The sequence below is a fragment of the Nomascus leucogenys genome, chromosome 3, assembly GCF_006542625.1.
Source record: "Nomascus leucogenys isolate Asia chromosome 3, Asia_NLE_v1, whole genome shotgun sequence".
NCBI classification, from domain to species: domain Eukaryota; kingdom Metazoa; phylum Chordata; class Mammalia; order Primates; family Hylobatidae; genus Nomascus; species Nomascus leucogenys.
The window spans coordinates 107,630,519-107,650,147 of record NC_044383.1 but is presented as its reverse complement, the minus strand read 5'-3'; the positions used below and the strand labels follow the sequence as shown (position 1 = coordinate 107,650,147).

Genomic DNA, 19,629 nt, shown 5'->3' with positions numbered 1-19,629 from the left:
AAAAGAAAATCTTGCCTTCATCCTCCCTTCTTTATCACCACCATCCATTACTAACCTAGTTCACATCTCATCCTCCCTCTCCGGGATGCCTGTGAGGCCCCTGTCTCCATTCTGTCACTTATTCCCAGGCACTTAGAAGTCTTCTCCATGCACAGATTGTACTGAGCACAGGAAGCACAGTGGAGAACTGAGCAGGCTGACTGGTCTGTGTTCCTGGTCTGCTGGGACCCAGAGACAAAGAAACGGACAATGACCACAAGTGTGTGAGTGAGGATGGGAGCCTGGGATCTGTGCAGGTGCATGCAGGGATTTACCCCACACTCACAGATTTTGGAGCTAGGGCCAGCAACTTCATTTGTGAAGGGTCGTGGGGAGGTATTGAAAAATGAAAACATGTGGAGTCCCTTGTTCACAAAACAGGAAAAACTACTCTAAATGGTACTCAAACACAAAACCTTTTCTTTCCCTTTGTTCTAATAATTTACCATTGTTATTTGCTATTTAAGGTCATTCTGAGTAAAGAAAATTTTAATTCTAAATTTTTAGCTGAATTTTACTGTTCATCTTCATATTGTGCAATGTTAATTTTAAATACAAATATGAGTATTATATTCCTATGCAGAAACACTGAAATTACACAATTCATATTTTGCAGCTCATACATGCATATACATTTTGTTCTTATCAGAACAGTAGAAATGCTGTACAAAACTAAATCAAGGATTTTTATTTCACTTCCTGATAGTGGCAATGATACTGCCTTCTTGACGCTGCCTTCAGCTTATTGGTGAATAAGGAAGAACTGAAAGAAAGGAACTATGGCTTATCCTGTCTTTCCCTATCTTTCCATGCCATTATTTTTGGCATAAGCGCCTGATTAATATAGGAAATAAAATAAGTAGGAAAAGGTATGACTGGGGTCATTAGTCTGTGGTGTTATTCACAAGGTCATTGCCTTCTTTCTGCGTTTGAAGCAAGACCTCACATGGTAAGTGTGGCCTCCCTGCAGACTCAGTTATAGACATACAGGACGACCTGTTACTGGCTTGGAGTTCCGCTAGCCTGCGCATCTTAGGGGAACTGGAATATTGCGCTCACAGCGTCATCATCTCCTCTCCTGTGCTTTGTGCTCCTGCTGTGCGGTCCTTCCAAAACACAAGTTCAAAGGTAAATAGTATTAAGATTCAAGGCAGACCTGGCCAAGCATTAAGCCTAGCACAGAGCCTATCTGAGTGCACGGCCCCCCATGACTGCGCAAATTGTACCTCCGTGAAGCCAGCAGTTCTCTAGCCTTAACTGCAATCCATAGGGAATTCAAGGTTAGAGGAGCACGTTAAATGACACCACAAGGACACAGTCTGCAAATCCAGGGCATGGGGCGATGCAGAGTCAATGACCTGACTGCTCCAACAAGCCAGTGGGGGGAACAGGAGGGAGAAAAGGCTGAAACAGACTCAATGAAATGAAACGCGAACTTGTTTGGCTCCTGATTGAAATAAACCAACTGTGAAAACACATTTCTGGACAATTAGGGAAATTTGGATGTTAACTTGTATTTGATGCTATAAAGGAAGTCTTATGAATTTAGTTAGTAGTGAAGGAAAATCATATATATAGCGGTTATGTGGGGAATAGACCTGATCTATGAAAGATGCAGGCCAAGGTGTTTATAGACCAAATGATGAGATGTTTGAGGTTTAATGTATTTAGAACAAATGGGGCGGGGGGCAATAGTTGACATAAGATTGGCAAGATATTGAACATTTTTGAATCTGAGAGGTTCATCGTTTTATTCTCTATACTTTTGTAAAGTTTTTAAAATGTTTTGTAATGGAAAGAAGGAAAATGTATGTGTGTGTATTTATATATATATATGTTAATATGTATTCTTTAAACAGTTATTTTCTTTGTAGTAAATTCTGTTTTCAACACCGAATTATTACTTTTTTTTGCACCAAATTACTAAACAGTTAATGAAAACATTTGAATTCTATGATTTATACATAAGAATGTTGGCATGAAAGTCATTTTCTCCAACTTTGTGTTCTTTTCTTTTCTTAGAGCAATATGGAAAATTTCCCAGCACATAAGACATTTTAATGTTCTTTCCTAAAGATGTAACTATATACGTGTAAGTGGCTAATTATTCAAGTTTTTATTTAGTAATGAATTCAAGACAAATCCTATTTTTATTGAAAATTCTATTACTAAAATTTTTGTGATAAATTAATTCATCTTATAACTTTTAAGGAACAAATATGCTTTTTATATTATATTTTTTCTTAAAGTGAAAGAAGAAATTCACATGCACACACAGTGCACATGTAGTTTAGAGACTTGTTTAGACACGAGAGTAGATTGAATTTGACTGAATATGGTCTTAAATTAATAAAACCAAAGGAGGGGGAAAGTGTATTAAAATCAAGTCTTAAGAAGCAAGGTTCAGTTGCACCTGATGTACAGAACTTTGTAGACCACACAATAAATATCTTCAAAGTTGGATTCAATGCTGGAAACATGAGAGTGAATATATTTTAGCCTTGCTTTCAGAGCAGTGAGATTCTTGTCTTGCTGGCATCATACTAAAAGCAGGATTAGGCTAGGACGTTAGCTCGAGAGGCTTATTTGGAAAATTGCTTAGGCCAATAATTTAGGAGGGATCAGTAAGTGATCTCTGTAAATAAGGAATGTTATGTTTCCTGTAAATAAGGAAACATAGTTATTTATACCAATTCAAATTATTTCTCCAGACATGCAAGCAAACTTTCAAAGCCAAGAACTATATTTTGGGTAATGGCCAAACTCTATGTCAGACTTTTGAAGAAATTTTTCAACTGTGTTTGGTTTTCTAATCAAACCAAGTGGGAAAAAACAAAAGTCATTTTAAAATGGGAGATCCCAAAAATAAAAAGTCTTTAAGTAGAGATGTTAGAGGTTTATAGCTCCCTAATTTCATTCTGATTTGTTACCTAGAGAAGAAAAAGCCAATTTCAAAACTTGGAAGATTTGAAATACTTTACTCTCTTATTAGTTTATAAAAGTTGCATCTGGCTGGCTAAGTTCTATGAAAATATCCAATTCAAAGTTGTAGAAATGGGCAACGATGATAATAATATTCAATAGTTATTGAACACTTTTCCCAAATTCAAGGCCTTTGCTAGTATTTTACATGTGTTATCTCACTGCAAATCCATGAGTATGAAATACTATGCTCACAGCCTTTTCAAAAAAGTAAAGAAAATACATAAAAAATTTTAGATCATTGACACTGCTACTGTGGCCATATTTCTTTGGGACAAAAATTAGTTCTTTGACAAGAGTCCACTGTGTACAGAACAGACATAAGGAAGACCTGGCAGTCTATGACATGATCAGAAACTCATGTTATTATTGTAAGAACACCATGTGTTGGATAATGGGATAATATCTGATTGACTGAATCAGATTCCATAGCCAATAGCATTCCCTCGGAAATAAACTCAGAGATTCATATGCAGTAGACTTACTGGGGTGTACTCTTGGGAACAATGTCTGGGAAGAGTCTGGGAGGAAGAATTAGGTATAAGGAGAAGTTCAGCTGTAATGCTCTGGCAAAAAAGTCTCCAGCCAATCATATGAGGAGCTCTGAAGCTGAGATAGTGCTTCAGAGTAGTCCCACGGCTATCTTGGGAATTCAGCTTCCTAGGTTGAGTGTATCTTATTTAAGGATATATAAGAACATGTGCAGAAACATTCTCTGGAAAATATTAAAAACTTTTGGAGAGATTAAGAACTTTGTTTACTTATTAAAAATTCTCAAAATATTAAAAGTTCAACATTTTGGTATCTTCCTGTTGAATTACTTTTAAAAATTATAGTGCAACACTCTGTATGCCTAACATCTTTAAGTTTATTTTTGCTGATATGAGTATAGCTTCAACAGCTTTATTTTGGATAATATTCACCTATTTTATCTTTTCCCGTCTTTTAAATTCTTACTTTTCTAGGTTTTTAGGATTCTAACAAATAGCATACAGTTGGTCTTTTTTTTTTTTTTTTTTTTTTTTTTTTTTTTGAGACGGAGTCTTGCTCTGTCACCCAGGTTGGAGTGCAGTGGCGCGATCTCGGCTCACTGCAAGCTCCGCCTCCCGGGTTCACGCCATTCTCCTGCCTCAGCCTCTCCGGAGTAGCTGGGACTACAGGTGCCCGCCACCACGCCCGGCTAATTTTTTTGTATTTTTAGTAGAGACGGAGTTTCACCGTGGTCTCGATCTCCTGACCTCGTGATCCGCCCGCCTCGGCCTCCCAAAGTGCTGGGATTACAAGCGTGAGCCACCGCGCCCGGCCGGTCATTTTTAAAATCCAATCTGGCAGCTGGCTTTTAAGTGGAGTGTTGAGTTCATTTAAATTTATCAGTGTTTGGGGCTTTTTCTATAATGTTTCTTGGTATGTTTTTATTTTTCCTACTTTTGTAATGCTTTTTTAAAATGTATTAATTGTTTTCTTTCATTTAATTTTTCTCTCTATTTTCAAATTAAAATTCTCTATTTCTAATTTTCAAGTGGTTACATTTGAAATTTTACCATGCTGACTCAGTCAAGTTTAACATCTTAAACTCCTTTTAGAAAAACACAAGATGCTGGGTGCAGTGGTACATATCTGCAGTCCTAGCTACTTGGGAGTCTGAAGTTGGGGGATCATTTGAGCCCAGGAATTTGAGTCCAGACTGACCAACATAGTGAAACCCCATCTCTAAAAAAAGAAAAAAAACACAAAAATACAAAGATTGCAGAACATTTCAACTTATTCTATTTCCTACTTTCTAATTATTGTTTCTAGTATTTAAGTACTATGTATTTTTAATCTTCACAAATTAGAATATTTTATAATCATTATTTTATGAAGACAATATTTATTGAATTTTACCTTAAAGCATCCCTCCTCTGTTTTTTGCCCTCTTTCCTTCGTGTATCTCAGGTATTCTAAGTTTATTTTCCTTCTTCCTAAGGTATAATATTTAGAACAGTAGTTCTTAATCTGTCCAGTTCTATTCTCCTGTAGAAGGCTTTTTGAAATATGTGGGGACATTTTGTCATCACAGTGGCTTCAGGGCACTTACTGGCATCTGCAGTGTGAGACAGGGACACTTAAACACCTTAAAATACACCCAGGACAGTCACGTACACAAAAGGATTGTTCTGTTTCTTACATGACTCTCAGTGGTTTCAATGGTCTTTCTGGGTATTTCATGCAGAAAAAACACTCTTGGTAAGTATTTGAGTCTAGGACCTAATTCCATGTATATAAATAGATATAATATTTATAAATAGGATCTAATTCCATGTATATAAATAGATATAATACTTATAAACATGGAATTAGAAATATAAATATTATAAATATGAATATTATATAAACATAAATGGAATATTTGGCACAGTTTTAACACACTGAATTTTTCAGGAATGCAAAAGCCATGTAAACCAAGGAGTTTTGTTCTGAATTTTACCAATAATAGCAATATTTCAGAAAATCACATCACTAATGGTTATCTCAGTCTTCGTGTCTGAGTTGTCAATACAACCATCTGTTAATTTGAATATGCAGCTGTCACATTGCTGGTAACTATGTATGTGCACACACATACTTGTACATATACATATTGGGTTTTAAGCCTCACCCACAAATAAAGTTGCAAATATGCCTACTCTGCTAATATTTTTTTCCCCTAATGCAGTAGTTAGACAATCAAGACAATTAGCAGACATTTCAGAGTTACATGCCGCTAGAGCTGGCAAAGATGTATCATACTTTTGCTTCAGAAAATAATAGCGTAAACATCAAAGAGGACGTTAATCCTGGCTAATATGTGATGTGTACCTGATACTAGGGGAGTAAAATATAAGGCTGGATAAAGGAGAATTCATTGACATTGAACCACTCATCAGTGGGACGGTTCCTTATAGCCTGGACATAACCATGGTCTGGGGAATTGATCTAGACTGGAAACTGGATGAGGGACCATGAATATCCACTGCAGCTTCCTGCAGAACGATCTTTATATGTGATACCATCACATGGTGTCTCTCTGGAATCCCATTGCATCCTACTACTTGCAGAAAAATCTCGAATCCCTTAATGTGCCAAAAGATTAGACCCTTCCAGATGTGACCAATTTACTTCTTTAGCTTCCTCACCTCCTCTTTCTAACCCGATTACCTCAAGTGCCAGTATATCCTACACTCTGAGGCCCCTATTCTTTGCATGTCCAGTTTGCTCTCTTTGCTTCTTTCCTCAACTCCTCTATTGGGTTGAAACTAATTCTGGGTCTCCACAGCACCGACTTGGCACATTCTTTTTTCTAGCATGACATTTAATTGCACTGTATTGTAATCGTTAATTTATTTTTCTCTTTGTTACTCAATGAGGGAGTCTACTTCATAGCTCCTAGCAAGGCGCTTGGTAAGGAAAGTGTTTGGTAAGGCGTACGAGCTCAGTAGGTGTTAGCCGTTAGAGGAAAACAACACTGCAACTTTTCAAAACCATTCACTCTTCAATTGAGGCTTGTCAGGCTACTTTCAGTTTCACTTCTACCATCTTTCTTTTATTGATCACTTTCTCTTCGTACTCTCTTCCCTCTCACCTACAACGCGGCGGCGATGAAGAGTGGCTCACTCGAACATTTTCTGGGCGCCCCCAGGTCACCTGGTTGCACTCCCTCCCACCGCGGAAGCCACATCAGCGAGCTGACGTCACGCGCATCGTGACGTTCCGTCGTCGGGTCCTCCCATCAGATCATTCCTGATGTCTCTTTTGTTGTTAGTCGGGAGAGCCTGAGGTCTGCTGGTACTGAAGGCTAGCAACTACGAGTACCAGAGGCGAGACCTCGCGGACCCCTGCTGCCCCAAAGTAAGGTGACTCGTTTTCCAAAATGACGCGCTGGCAGCTGAGGGCCCAAGCACAGGCGCTCGCCGCGGTCTCCCTGGGAACGACGCCGCACGTAGCCGGGGCTGGGTGGGGGTGCGCGTGCGCAGTGCGCGGCTTTTTCTCGGACCTGGAGTAATGAGAGTGGGCGTTTGATTCCAACAGGATGGCCCATTTCTCCAGTGACGACCAGGCGATGCTGCAGGCGATGCTGAGGCAGTTGTTCCAGAGCGTGAAGGAGAAAATCACGGGTGCCCCTTCCCTGGAGTGTGCCGAGGAGATTCTTTTACATCTGGAGGAAACTGATGAAAATTTTCACAAGTAAAATTGCTTTTGATGTCTTAAGCCTGCAAACCATTGATCCAGAGAAGGTCCAGAGAAGGGTCAACAGTGTTAATTTATTTATTGTTTTTAAAATAGTGCCCAACTTGGAGGTTTACTTTTTCTCTTATTTGCCACAAACGTCGAATTTATTTAACATTTATTCTTATTTCCTAAAGCTTCTGCCGCCTTTCTCTATATATTTTTTGAGGGGGAGTCTCGCTGTGTCGCCCAGGCCAGAGTGCAATGGCTCGATCTCAGCTCACTACAACCTCCGCCTCCCGGGTTCAAGCGATTCTCCAGCCTCAGCCTCCCAAGTAGCTGGGATTGCAGGTGCCTGCCACCGCGGCCGGCTAACTTTTGTATTTTTAGTAAAGACGGTGTTTCACCATGTGGGCCAGGCTGGTCTCGAACTCCCGACCTCAAGTGATCCGCCCATCTAGGCCTCCCAAAGTGTTGGGATTACAGGCGTGAGCCACCACGCCCGGCCGCCGCCTGTATATTTTTACTGCCACAGCCAGCATATCCTAATAATCCATTCCCCCGCGCCTCACCCGGGCAGCACAGTAATATTAATTATAAATTATTCATGCTCTTTGAAAGAATACTTCCACAATTTCAAGGGATTCCTGTCACTATACAGTACTTAAAAGCAATGAGTTCCAACGATCTTTGTTCCTTTGCTGATATTTTAAGTGGCCGCACGAATTACTCACTCTGAGCACTGCAAAGGGAATACCGAAGTGAGATCATTAGTTTCCTCTGGAATAGTTTCTTAAGTTTGTCTAGAGGAGTAAGCCACATTAACTAAATGTCTGTGATACATGTCAGAAATATAAGAGACAGAGAAGGGGGGTCAGAGTGCTCTGTGTGTGGGAGCAGTAGGGAAAAGAGGTTTAATGAGAGAGGTGCCATTTGAGGTAGATCTTGAAGATCTTTAGAGACTTACGTTTTTCTTTTGGTTCATATAATTTCAGTTAAGCCTCTGAATTTACAAGTCTACCTCCAGGTGCCTCCATTCATTATTATTACTAGTGTTTTTAACCCAGTGTTTGCATTTCATTTTGATCTGACAGAGATGACGTTGGAAGTTTTTCTAGTTATACTACCTTTACTGACTCTTGGATACCCTTGGGTACCCTGAAGTTCTACTTAACTGGAACTCCTATCAATATCATATATGTGCATCAGGGCATTTTTGAGTTCTTTAAAATTCTATGTACAAGTTTGTGTTTACTTGCAGTTTTATAGGGGGAGTATTTACAGTTTTCACTACCTTCTCAATTGAGTTTTAAAAAGTGTGAAAGGTATCTTCATTAATATGGAGTTTCTAATTTGTTTAGTATTTATGATTATACATACGGTTTCTTTTTCTTTTGTATTTCCATGATTTTCTTGTTTATTTTTAAATTCACTACTAATACCTGTTATTAGATGATAACGTTATTTATTTTGGAGCTACCAGACACTAGCTTTTACTGGTTAGCTACAGATTTATTAAACAGTGGAGTATAGAAAAATTAGAACTTTTTCAAATATAGGTTGGGTGATTAATGTTTTGTAAGCTCATGTAATAATTTCCCTTACACACATCCACATAAAGCATTATGTTTGGGATTTCATTTCTGGTTTTTATTTTACATAGAGTTGTTTAAATCATCTGTAAATTACTGAGTAAGTTTTTGCTAGGATCATATTCTGGGAATTTGGCCATTTCATCTAGATTTTCAAACTTATTTATAAAAAGATTTTCATGAATATCTTGTTATCTTTTTAGTATTTCCAGTATCTGTAGTCATGTTCCCTTTTATTTTTATTTGTATCTTCCCATTTTTGCTCTTCATCTGTTATGCTAGAAGTTTATTAGCCTTTTCGAAGAACCAACTTTTGGCTTTTTCTCCTCGTTATATAGACACATATATTATTTTTTGTTTTATCAATTTCTGCTCTTTATTTTTTTCTATGTGGGAAACCTTTAACTTTATTGTACTGAATACTAGCTCATTAATTTGCAGTTCTTTTTTCTTTTTTAATAGAAGCATTTAAAGCTACACGTTTGCCTACAATTATTGCTTTATCTGTATCAATTTAAAACTTTTTTTCAAGTTAAAATTGGGTCATTGTAGTTCCTCTCTGAAGTCTAATGACTCTTGTAATACTGTATTACCCTTCAACAGCTCATTAGGTAGATTAAATAAATGCTTGTTGAATGACATGCACAGTTAATCGTTACTATTTACTAAAGAGATTTACTTGTGGCCTCCTAAAAAACAATCCAGAGAGACTCAAATTATAGCTAGTTTATAGTCTTAAAGGTAAGACAATGTTGAATCCTAAAAGTCATTTTTAGTCTTAATAATAGGGTAAAATTTATAATGTCTTAGTTGCAGTAGCCTGAGATCTGTGTCTTAGGAGGAGGGAACTCTTTTATGTGAGAAAGGAAAAGAGGAGCTGCTTAACTTTGGTCTCTCCATAGAATTTTACAATCTCAGAGTTGGAAGGGATCTTAAAGGTCAGTTATTTCAGGTGCTCGTATTTCCATTTCTCTTTCTTTCAGTGACCTGCTCTCCTTCAACACTTATTCTAGAGTCACTTAGGTGTGTCTTCCTTTCCAAAGTGTTTATTTTAGAATTACTCATTTTTCCACCTCCACTATTAGAACATTGATTCCTTAAATCCAAGTGATGTTGGCCTGTAATTAGCAAGAAAAATAATGTAATTAAAAGACTTATAGGGGAGGCTGGGCATGGTGGCTCATGCCTGTAATCCCAGCACTTTGAGAGGCCAAGGCAGGTGAATCACTTGAGTTCAGGAGTTCAAGACCAGCCTAGCCAACATGGTGAAACCCTGTCTCTACTGAAAATACAAAAAAAAAAAAAAAAAAAGTTAGCGGGTCATGGTAGTGGGTGCTGGTAATCCCAGCTAACTCAGGAGGCTGAGGCAGGAGAATTGCTTGACCCCGGGAGGTGGAGGTTGCAGTGAGCCGAGATCGTGCCACTGCACTCCAGCCTGGGTGACAGAGGGAGAGAGACTCCGTCTCAAAAAAAAAACAAAAAAACAAAAAGACTTATGGGGAAATTGTTGCTGGACTGTTAACATTTTTGTAAGAAGATGGTTTTTAAGACAGTTAATGTAATTTCAGGTGGTATAATAAAGTGAGGGAAAGTGTCATTTGGGGAGAAACTGCAGCGTAGGCAGTACAGCCATATGTAGGCATTTGTTTTATGAGACAGCTAACATACTATCTCTGCTTTTCATAGGCACTTCTCTTTTTCTACAGTAAACCGTATACACTCTCTAAAAGATCCAAGCTCTCCCGCTTTTCTCTAAGAATGGCAGAAAGGATTTGAGGCCTGGTGGGAGGGGAGAGAGAGAAGAGTGCGTTGCTTTCATTATGTGTGTATGTGTTGTGTAAATTTTTACACGCAGACTGGCTCCCTATAAAGCAGCATTGCTTTTCAACCTTTGCTGCACTGGTACCATCTGGGGGCTATTTAGAAAAATACTGATGTTTAGTCCCTACCACAGATAAATCAAAATTGCCTGGAGGTTTTGGCAGAGGGAAGTGGTAGAGGCTGGGCCCTGGAGGTTTTAAAACAAAGCTTTCTATGTAAGTCTAATGTGCAGTTAGAGTTGAGACCTCAGAATTAGAGCATAGTTACTGGCATTTCAGTGAGAAATGGTGTTTTGTTGTTTTTTAAAAGTACCTACCAATTCTAATGATTTTAACAGTGTCTAATGCAGAGGGTCACCTTTATAACCTTCTCACTTGATATGTTTTTGATACAGAGGGACCACAGTAATATTTATTGAATTGGGTATTATTCTTTGTTTTACAGAAGAATTCACCAGTGGCTTTTTAATTAGAGAACTCTAGTATGTTTAAGTGGTAACTTCAAGAAAATATTCCCTCTGGGCTGGGCTCACTGGCTTACGCCTGTAAACCCAGCACTTTGAGAAGTCGAGGTGGGCAGATCACTTAACACCAGGAGTTCAAAACCAGCTTGGACAACATGGCAGAACCCTGTCTCTACAAAAAATATAAAAATTAGTTGGGTGCAGTGGTGTGTGCCTGTAGTCCCAGCTACTCAGAAGGCTGAGGTGGGAGGATCTCTTGTGCCCAGAATGTCAAGGCTGCAGTGAGCCTAGGTAACAGGGCGAGACCCTGTCACAAAATAAAACAAAATAAAATAAAATAAAATAAAATAAGAAAGTGTTCATTCTGTAAGGTGATTTACCTGCATGGAGAAAATTACAAAGAATTATGTGTGCTTCTGTAATTAATGAATGCATTCCTAGTAACTGTTTATTATGAGCCAAAAGCTTATTTTTTGACCTAAAAAGTTGTAGGAGATGTAAAATACTCATTCTTTCTATTATATGGCCTTATATATACTAATGTGATATATAAGATTAAGTTCATCATATAATAAATTCTATGATTCTAAAATAATAGCCTATTTTAAGAATTCCTCATGTCAACATTACAATTCATAACCACTAATAAAATGTTTTTTAAAAAATTAGTGATAATTTTTTCCATGTATGATTGAATATTTCTTGCCTTTTTATTTTTTTATTTGTTTATTTTTTTGAGACAACGTCTCGCTCTTGTCCCCCAGGCTGGAGTGCAATGGCATGATCTCAGCTCACTGCAACCTCTGCCTCCAGGGTTCAAGTGATTCTCTTGCCTCAGCCTCCCAAGTACCTGGGATTACAGGTGTTTGCTACCATGCCTGGCTAATTTTTGTATTTTTAGTAGAGACCGGGTTTCACCATGTTGGCCAGGCTGGTCTTGAACTCCTGATCTCAGGTGATCTGCCCACCTTGGCCTCCCAAAGTGTTGGGATTACAGGCGTGAGCCACTGCTTCCAACCTCTTGCCTTTTTAAATAGCTAAAAGGATGACTTTTTTGAAACGAAGTTTACCAATGAGATTTTTTAATGTACTTATGTTGTAAGAGTAACCTCTCCGTATTTTTATATAAACATTATGAACATGTCAGAAGTTTATCCTACAAAAAAAATTATTGCATTTTCTTCGGAAATATAGGTAAGAAATCTGGCAAAAGGAGAATGGAAAAAGTGAATGTTGTTTTACTCAATTTGGTAAAGTTTTTCAATGTAAATGTGAAGAATTTCAAATTATCAGTTACTACTGATCATCAGACACATTGCTTATATTTTAATTGAGCTGCTTCTGAAATGTGGTGAGCTCCACTCCACATGTCTTTCTTTATTAACAAACAGCTGTCTTTTTAGGTTTTATTATTTTTATTTTTATTTTTTATTATACTTTAGGTTTTAGGGTACATGTGCACAATGTACAGGTTTGTTACATATGTATCCATGTGCCATGTTGATTTCCTGCACCCATTAACTCGTCATTTAGCATTAGGTGTATCTCCTAATGCTGTTCCTCCCCCCTCCCCCCACCCCACAACAGTCCCTGGAATGTGATATTCCCCTTCCTGTGTCCATGAGTTCTCATTGTTCAATTCCCACCTATGAGTGAGAACATGCGGTGTTTGGTTTTTTGTCCTTGCGATAGTTTACTGAGAATGATGTTTTCCAGTTTCATCCATGTCCCTACAAAGGACACAAACTCATCATTTTTTATGGCTGCATAGTATTCCATGGTGTATATGTGCCACATTTTCTTAATCCAGTCTATCGTTGTTGGACATTTTGGTTGGTTCCAACTCTTTGCTATTGTGAATAGTGCCGCAATAAACATACATGTGCATGTGTCTTTATAGCAGCATGATTTATAGTCCTTTGGGTATATACCCAGTAATGGGATGGCTGGGTCAAATGGTATTTCTAGTTCTAGATCCCTGAGGAATCGCCACACTGACTTCCACAATGGTTGAACTAGTTTACAGTCCCACCAACAGTGTAAAAGTGTTCCTATTTCTCCACATCCTCTCCAGCACCTGTTGTATCCTGCTTTTTTAATGATGGCCATTCTAACTGGTGTGAGATGGTATCTCACTGTGGTTTTGATTTGCATTTCTCTGATGGCCAGTGATGATGAGCATTTCTTCATGTGTTTTTTGGCTGCATACATGTCTTCTTTTGAGAAGTGTCTGTTCATGTCCTTTGCCCACTTTTTGATGGGGTTGTTTGTTTTTTTCTTGTAAATTTGTTTGAGTTCATTGTAGATTCTGGATATTAGCCCTTTGTCAGATGAGTAGGTTGCAAAAATTTTCTCCCATTCTATAGGTTGCCTGTTCACTCTGATGGTAGTTTCTTTTGCTGAGCAGAAGCTCTTTAGTTTAATTAGATCCCATTTGTCAATTTTGGCTTTTGTTGCCATTGCTTTTGGTGTTTTAGACATGAAGTCCTTGCCCACGCCTATGTCCTGAATGGTATTGCCTAGGTTTTCTTGTAGGATTTTAATGGTTTTAGGTCTAACATTTAAGTCTTTAATCCATCTTGAATTAATTTTTGTATAAGGTGTAAGGAAGGGATCCAGTTTCAGCTTTCTACATATGGCTAGCCAGTTTTCCCAGCACCATTTATTAAATAGGGAATCCTTTCCCCATTGCTTGTTTTTGTCAGGTTTGTCAAAGATCAGATAGTTGTAGATATGCAGCATTATTTCTGAGGGCTCTGTTCTGTTCCATTGAACTATGTCTCTGTTGTGGTACCAGGACCATGCTGTTTTGGTTACTGTAGCCTTGTAGTATAGTTTGAAGTCAGGTAGCGTGATGCCTCCAGCTTTGTTCTTTTGGCTTAGGATTGACTTGGCGATGCGGGCTCTTTTTTGGTTCCATATGAACTTTAAAGTAGTTTTTTCCAATTCTGTGAAGAAAGTCATTGGTAGCTTGATGGGGATGGCATTGAATCTATAAATTACCTTGGGCAGTATGGCCATTTTCACGATACTGATTCTTCCAACCCATGAGCATGGAATGTTCTTCCATTTGTTTGTATCGTCTTTTATTTCATTGAGCAGTGGTTTGTAGTTCTCCTTGAAGAGGTCCTTCACATCCCTTGTAAGTTGGATTCCTAGGTATTTTATTCTCTTTGAAGCAATTGTGAATGGGAGTTCACTCATGATTTGGCTCTCTGTTTGTCTGTGATTGGTGTACAAGAATGCTTGTGATTTTTGTACATTGATTTTGTATCCTGAGACTTTGCTGAAGTTGCTAATCAGCTTAAGGAGATTTTGGGCTGAGACAATGGGGTTTTCTAGATATACAATCATGTCATCTGCAAACAGGGATGATTTGACTTCCTATTTTCCTAATTGAATACCCTTTATTTCCTTCTCCTGCCTGATTGCCCTGGCCAGAACTTCCAGCACTATGTTGAATAGGAGTGGTGAGAGAGGGCATCCCTGTCTTGTGCCAGTTTTCAAAGGGAATGCTTCCAGTTTTTGCCCATTCAGTATGATATTGGCTGTGGGTTTGTCATAGATAGCTCTTATTATTTTGAGATACGTCCCATCAATACCTAATTTATTGAGAGTTTTTAGCATGAAGGGTTGTTGAATTTTGTCAAAGGCCTTTTCTGCATCTATTGAGATAATCATGTGGTTTTTGTCATTGGTTCTGTTTATATGCTGGATTACATTTATTGATTTGCATATGTTGAAGCAGCCTTGCATCCCAGGGATGAAGTCCACTTGATCATGGTGTATAAGCTTTTTGATGTGCTGCTGGATTCAGTTTGCCAGTATTTTATTGAGGATTTTTGCATCAATGTTCATCAAGGATATTGGTCTGAAATTCGCTTTTTTGGTTATGTCTCTGCCAGGCTTTGGTATCAGGATGATGCTGGCCTCATAAAATGTGTTAGGGAGGATTCCCTCTTTTTCTATCAATTGGTATAGTTTCAGAAGGAATGGTACCAGTTCCTCCTTGTACCTCTGGTAGAATTCGGCTGTGAATCCATCAGGTCCTGGACTCTTTTTGGTTGGTAAGCTGTTGATTATTGCCACAATTTCAGAGCCTGTTATTGGTCTATTCAGAGATTCAACTTCTTCCTGGTTTAGTCTTGGGAGAGTGTATTTGTTGAGGAATTTATCCATTTCTTCTAGATTTTCTAGTTTATTTGCGTAGAGGTGTTTGTAGTATTCTCTGATGGTAGATTGTATTTCTGTGGGATCGGTGGTGATAACCCCTTTTTCATTTTTTATTGCATCTATTTGATTCTTCTCTCATTTCTTCTTTATTAGTCTTGCTAGCAGTCTATCAATTTTGTTGATCTTTTCAAAAAACCAGCTTCTGGATTCATTAATTTTTTGAAGGGTTTTTTGTGTCTCTATTTCCTTCAGTTCTGCAATGGCAACAAAAGCCAAAATTGACAAATGGGATCTAATTAAACTAAAGAGCTTATGCACAGCAAAAGAAACTACCATCAGAGTGAACAGGCAACCTATAGAATGGGAGAAAATTTTTGCAACCTACTCATCTGACAAAGGGCTAATATCCAGAATCTACAATGAACTCAAACAAATTTACAAGAAAAAAACAAACAACCCCATCAAAAAGTGGGCAAGGGACATGAACAGAAACTTCTCAAAAGAAGATATTTATGCAGCCAAAAAACACATGAAAAAATGCTCATCATCACTGGCCATCAGAGAAATGCAAATCAAAACCACAGTGAGATACCATCTCACACCAGTTAGAATGACGATCATTAAAAAGTCAGGAAACAACAGGTGCTGGAGAGGATGTGGAGAAATAGGAACACTTTTACACTGTTGGTGGGACTGTAAACTAGTTCAACCATTGTGGAAGTCAGTGTGGCAATTCCTCAGGGATCTAGAACTAGAAATACCATTTGACCCAGCCATCCCATTACTGGGTATATACCCAAAGGACCATAAATCATGCTGCTATAAAGACACATGCACACGTATGTTTGTTGCAGCACTATTCACAATAGCAAGGACTTGGAACCAACCCAAATGTCTAATAACGATAGACTGGATTAAGAAAATGTGGCACATGTACACCATGGAATACTATGCAGCCATAAAAAATGATGAGTTCATGTCCTTTGTAGGGACATGGATGAAACTGGAAACCATCATTCTCAGTAAACTATCACAAGGACAAAAAACCAAACACCGCATGTTCTCACTCATAGGTGGGAATTGAACAATGAGAACTCATGGACACAGGAAGGGGAACATCACACTCCGGGGACTGTTGTGGGTTGGGGGGAGGGGAGAGGGACAGCATTAGGAGATATACCTAATGCTAAATGACGAGTTAATGGGTGCAGCAAGCCAACATGGCACATGGATACATAGGTAACAAACCTGCACATTGTGCACATGTACCCTAAAATCTAAAGTATAATAATAAAAAAAAAAAGTTTTCCAGGATATTTGCTGTTTACAGCTGTTGCTAAATGGTGGAGATTTTTTAAAAAATGAATTTTATTTTTAAAATGACAAATAATAATTGAACGTATTTATGGAGTACATAGTGATGTTTCCATACATGTATAGTGGTCAGATCAAGGTAATTAGTGTATTCATCATCTCAGACATTTGTCATTTCTTTCAATTCAGTATCTTCCTTCTAGGTATTTGAAACTGTATAATGTGTTATTGTTACTATGCTCATCCTACCCTAGAATAGAACACTAGAACTTACTCCTCCTGTCTAGCTGTACCCATTCCTTCTCTATAGGGATTTTTTTGATGTGTCTTTTATTTTAGAATTGTGTTTTTTTTTAGCTTTATTGACTACATTTTGTTAATGTGCTTGTGTTAAATTTCCTCACGGCCTCGATTACAGATACATCCTTTGTGTTGCTTACAGATTGGGCTTCATAACAAAGCATACCCAAGAGTTATACTTCTCATTGTGGTTTTGATTTGCATTTCTCTAATGACCAGTGATAATGAGCATTTTTTCCTGTTTGTTGGCTGCGTAAATGTCTTCTTTTCAGAAGTGTCTGTTCATATGCTTCACCCACTTTTTGATGGAGTTGTTTTTTTCTTGTAAATTTGTTTAAATTCTTTGTAGATTCTGGATATTAGCCCTTAGTCAGATGAATAGATTGCAAAAATTTTCTCCCATTCTGTAGGTTGCCTGTTCACTCGGGTGATAGTTTCTTTTGCTATGCAGAAGCTCTTTAGTTTAATTAGATCCCATTTGTCAATTTTGTCTTTTGTTGCCATTGCTTTTGGTGTTTTAGTCATGAAGTCTTTGCCCCTGCCTATGTCCTGAATGGTATTGCCCAAGTTTTCTTCTAGGATTTTTATGGTTTTAGGTGTTAGGTTTAAGTCTTTAAACCATCTTGAATTAATTTTTGTATAAGGCATAAGGAAGGGATCCAGTTTCAGCTTTCTGCATATGGCTAGCCAGTTTTCCCAACACCACTTATTAAATAGGGAATCCTTTCCCCATTGCTTTTGTCAGGTTTGTCAAGGATCAGATGGTTTTACATGTGTGGCATTATTTCTGAGGCCTCTGTTTTGTTCCATTGGTCTATATATCTGTCTTGGTACCAGTACCGTGCTGTTTTGGTTAGCCTTGTGGTATAGTTTGAAGTCAGGTAGCTTGATGCCTCCAGCTTTGTTCTTTTTGGAAAGCAGTGATACTTTTATGGAATTGAAATATCAGATGTTCTGATTCTTGATTCATTGGGTTCCTGGTTGTGACGCATGGTTGTGGTGGAGAACAAAGAGCTTTTTATTTATTTATTTTTTTTGAGACGGAGTCTTGCTCTATCACCCAGGCTGGAGTGTAATGGCAGAATCTCGGCTCACTGTGACTTCCACCTTTTGGGCTCAAGCGATTCTCCTGCCTCAGCCTCCCAAGTAGCTGGGATTATAAGCATGTGCCACCATGCCCAGCTAATTTTTTTGTATTTTTAGTAGAGATGGGGTTTCACCGTGTTGCCCAGGCTGGTCTTGAACTCCTGTCCTCAGGTGATCCACCTGACTCGGCCTCCCAAAGTACTGGGATTACAGGCGTGAGCCACTGTGCCCAGCCCAAAGAGCTTTTTTGACTTACCTCATCATGCACATCTGCCACATCTGTCTCAGAGCCAACTGTGTGTAGAAGCAGTATGGGCGTTGTCAGATATTACAAAATTGAGGACATATTTAAAGGGTTCTCTTGAAACCTTAATTTTTGATTTTTTTTCTTACCAATGTGATTTCACTGTTTTGTATGGAATGTGCAAAGATTTGGTTTATAATTAGACATACACAAATGAAATAATGAATAAATATTTAGTATAGATACGAAGTTTCCATGTATATGGGAAAATCTTCAAATAATATAAGGCGATGATGAATTACCAAAAGAAGCGCAGACTATTTACATGATGATTAGAGGCTGTTTTCTATGATATATGACTCAGTAAACTTTGGGTTTTGTTTTTCTTGGACTGTATTTCTGAAAATTAATGTTTGCTATTTCAATCTAATGTTATAAGGCGTTAGATTTACAAAATAGCTTCGTCTTCCTCTTCTGCTATTCTTAATACTTATTCCCTTAAAGCATAGAATTTACTATCTAAACATCGAATATAAATATTGAACATTTTAAAGGAAATTCAATCAATAATTAAAATATTTAAGTAAATTATACTTTTAAATTTAATATGCTAGTTATAATTTTGGGGGAATAAAATGTAATTTTTGTTGCAAAATGAAAGAAATTGAAATAATATACAAATTGGTAAAGATATGAGTATTACATTTATTTATTTCCCTTTTCACTCAATTTACAACTACAAAATATCTTATAACACTTCTGATATTTTTACATCTTTAGGACTCCAGGATTATGGGATTAACATGGGCTTTGGAGTAAAGTGAATGAATTAGTAGCCTATGAATTTAAGAAGGTTTTTTCATGTTTTGAATCTGTGTCCTCATCTATTTTACCTATCATATGGTAAATAAAATAATATCAATAAAGTGCTTAGCACAGAGTTTAGCATGGTAGTTACTTACAAGTTAGTTTATCACCTTTTTTTTTTTTTTTGAGATGGAGTCTTGCTCTGTCACCAAGCTGGAGTGCAGTGGCGCAATCTTGGCTCACTGCAACCTCCGCCTCCTGGGTTCAAGTGATTCTCCTGCCTCAGCCTCCCAAGTAACTGGGACTATAGGCACATGCCACCATGCCCAGCTAATTTTTGTATTTTTAGTAGAAATGGGATTTCGCCATCCTGGCCAGGATGGTATCGATCTCCTGACCTCGTGATCTGCCCACCTTGGCCTCTCAAAGTGCTGGGATCACAGGCGTGAGTCACTGCACCCGGCCAGTTTATCACTTTCTCATGTGAAGATCAACATGGTTGGAGATTTGTTGAGAATTTTGAATGTAGCCTCGTTTAAGTAGAGGTACTCTTATAAAAAGATTTGATTGATTAGGTAGCAGTATTTGACCATGAAAGATAATAGGCAGCCAGTTGTTTTAAA

At 38.0% G+C, this 19,629-nt stretch overlaps 1 protein-coding gene across 1 annotated transcript in view; it reads left to right on the top strand.

Moving 5' to 3' along the window:
* Positions 1–6,771: 6,771 nt before the first annotated feature.
* The window catches only part of TBC1D32 (TBC1 domain family member 32), a 262,628-nt gene continuing 249,770 nt past the window's right edge, over positions 6,772–19,629 (top strand). Inside the window, exons 1-2 of the mRNA XM_030809627.1 lie at positions 6,772–6,888; positions 7,069–7,224. Of these exons, the coding sequence (XP_030665487.1) occupies positions 7,070–7,224 (155 nt within the window). The 5' untranslated portion in view covers positions 6,772–6,888; position 7,069. The remainder of the gene's footprint in view (positions 6,889–7,068; positions 7,225–19,629) is intronic.